The sequence below is a fragment of the Montipora foliosa genome, chromosome 4 (assembly GCF_036669935.1).
Source record: "Montipora foliosa isolate CH-2021 chromosome 4, ASM3666993v2, whole genome shotgun sequence".
Classification (NCBI taxonomy): domain Eukaryota; kingdom Metazoa; phylum Cnidaria; class Anthozoa; order Scleractinia; family Acroporidae; genus Montipora; species Montipora foliosa.
Window position 1 is genome coordinate 2,426,814 of NC_090872.1, and position 1,846 is coordinate 2,428,659.

The 1,846-nt window shown below is 37.5% G+C and overlaps 1 protein-coding gene across 1 annotated transcript in view; it reads right to left on the reverse strand.

The window, feature by feature from the left end:
- The window catches only part of LOC137999531 (actophorin-like), a 19,206-nt gene continuing 17,360 nt past the window's right edge, over positions 1 to 1,846 (reverse strand). The window contains exon 4 of the mRNA XM_068845314.1: positions 1 to 475. Coding sequence (XP_068701415.1) covers positions 295 to 475 — 181 coding nt within the window. The 3' untranslated portion in view covers positions 1 to 294. The remainder of the gene's footprint in view (positions 476 to 1,846) is intronic.

The following is a 1,846-nucleotide window of genomic DNA, read 5'->3' on the forward strand; positions in this document are numbered from 1 at the left end:
TGACACGGTCAGAAAAGAATTTTAATGTGTAGCATTTCCTTCTCTATTACACAACTGTTGTATACTTGTTGTTTGCTAAGCAATTGCTATCAAACTCAGGCTATTGAAAAATTCTTACGATTAATCAGTGCACATGGATCTTACACGAAGAAGCTACGTCTACATGTACTTATACAAGTTCCTCACAAAATTTGATGAAACTTTGGATTACAAGTAGATAAATATCAAAGTCAAGCTACTACAATACGACAGCTAGAAGTGCAATCAAAATGATTCCAAGTACCAGACAGGATACTATTTCGCTTTGCATCTTTCTAGTTTCCCTCCCAAAAATTCAACAATATCCTGGAACTTAAAACTACTTATGTTACTGCCCTGGATGCACGCTTTCACTAGACTCTGAAACTTGGTGCGCATGGTCCCTTCTGTGGCAGCATAAAGCATTTTCTTCTTTATATTCATGTCATCCGTGAACCTGAAATGAAAACAAAGAACAAAGACGTATAATTAATGTCCATAACATTTTGGCAAACCGTAGGAACTTGTTTGCACACTATGTCTGCTACTAAAAGTAGTACTGCTGGTACTACTATTACTAGTACTTACTAGAAGAAATCATAGATTATAGAGTGCGTCCTACTGGTTGAGAGGTGATGTTAGGGTTGTAGTAGGTTAGAAAGCATTAGTCAGAAGGCTGGATAAGGATACTGTCATTCATAGGATTATTATTTAGAATAGGGGCCTTTCTTGGATGTTTGATTACCTTTGCTAAAGCTGCTACTAGCACTACTCAATATGGAAAATAAAGAAACGACATCACATCGTAAGTAATATTAAAGGAAATTCAATCGTTTTACACAAGCCTTCACTATAAAAAGCTAACCACGACGAAGAAGCTGGATGAAACTTTCCTTAGTAAACTGAATATAAAAACGCTTAAACATGAACAAAGGAATAAACTAAATAACAAGCTTCCTACAGGCCAATGCTGCGCGACCCTTTAGAACAAACACCAGGGAATAACGGGCCCACAGCTCACTACATGGCCACTTGTTGAAAAATGCCTACTTGATTGTTTAAGCTATGCAAGTATTCATGGAAAGCTGTTCACTTGTCAGAAACAAGCTATGATAACGTTAATTGAACACAAAGATAAAGATAGACGATTTCTCAAAAACTGGTGCTTAATCTCTAATTTATGTCAATATTAAAATTGCATCAAAGGCAATGTTTAGGAGGCTAGAAACTGTTTAGAACCACTTTTACCCTGTATTATTCATCAGAGCCAAAATGCATTCACTTATTATCAATGAGAAACAATAGGTCTGACAGATCCGTGCCAACTGACTTCGAGCAAGCTTTCGATTCTTTGAACTGAACATTTTTCATGAATTTCATCCAGTGTGTATGGCCTAATGGTTTTTACAGCCGCTTTGGGAATGATTACAAGTTCATTATATTACACAAGTCTAATATTAAAGGGTTCTGAATTACAGAAATGATGCTAACGGTCTTTGCTGATATGACATGTTTGTTACCAGACAAAAATTATCTACATCAATTCACATTTCTGCAACAGAGCCGCGAAGCGGCGAGAAAGAGATAACCCTCGAGTTACCTTGGACTTGAATCTCACTTTCATGCAGACGCCTGGATCAGAATCTGACCCTCCGGCTCGCATTGGTTGATATTTTTACAAACACGCAAAATCAATATGATTGGCAATACCTAGGGGACGCGTCATCGCTAAGTTGCCATTGGTTCCTGTGGAATTATCAATTTGACGCATTTGACAGCTGGCTCAAGTGAGCAGTCGAATTGAGTAGTGATAACGACGAATGCTAAT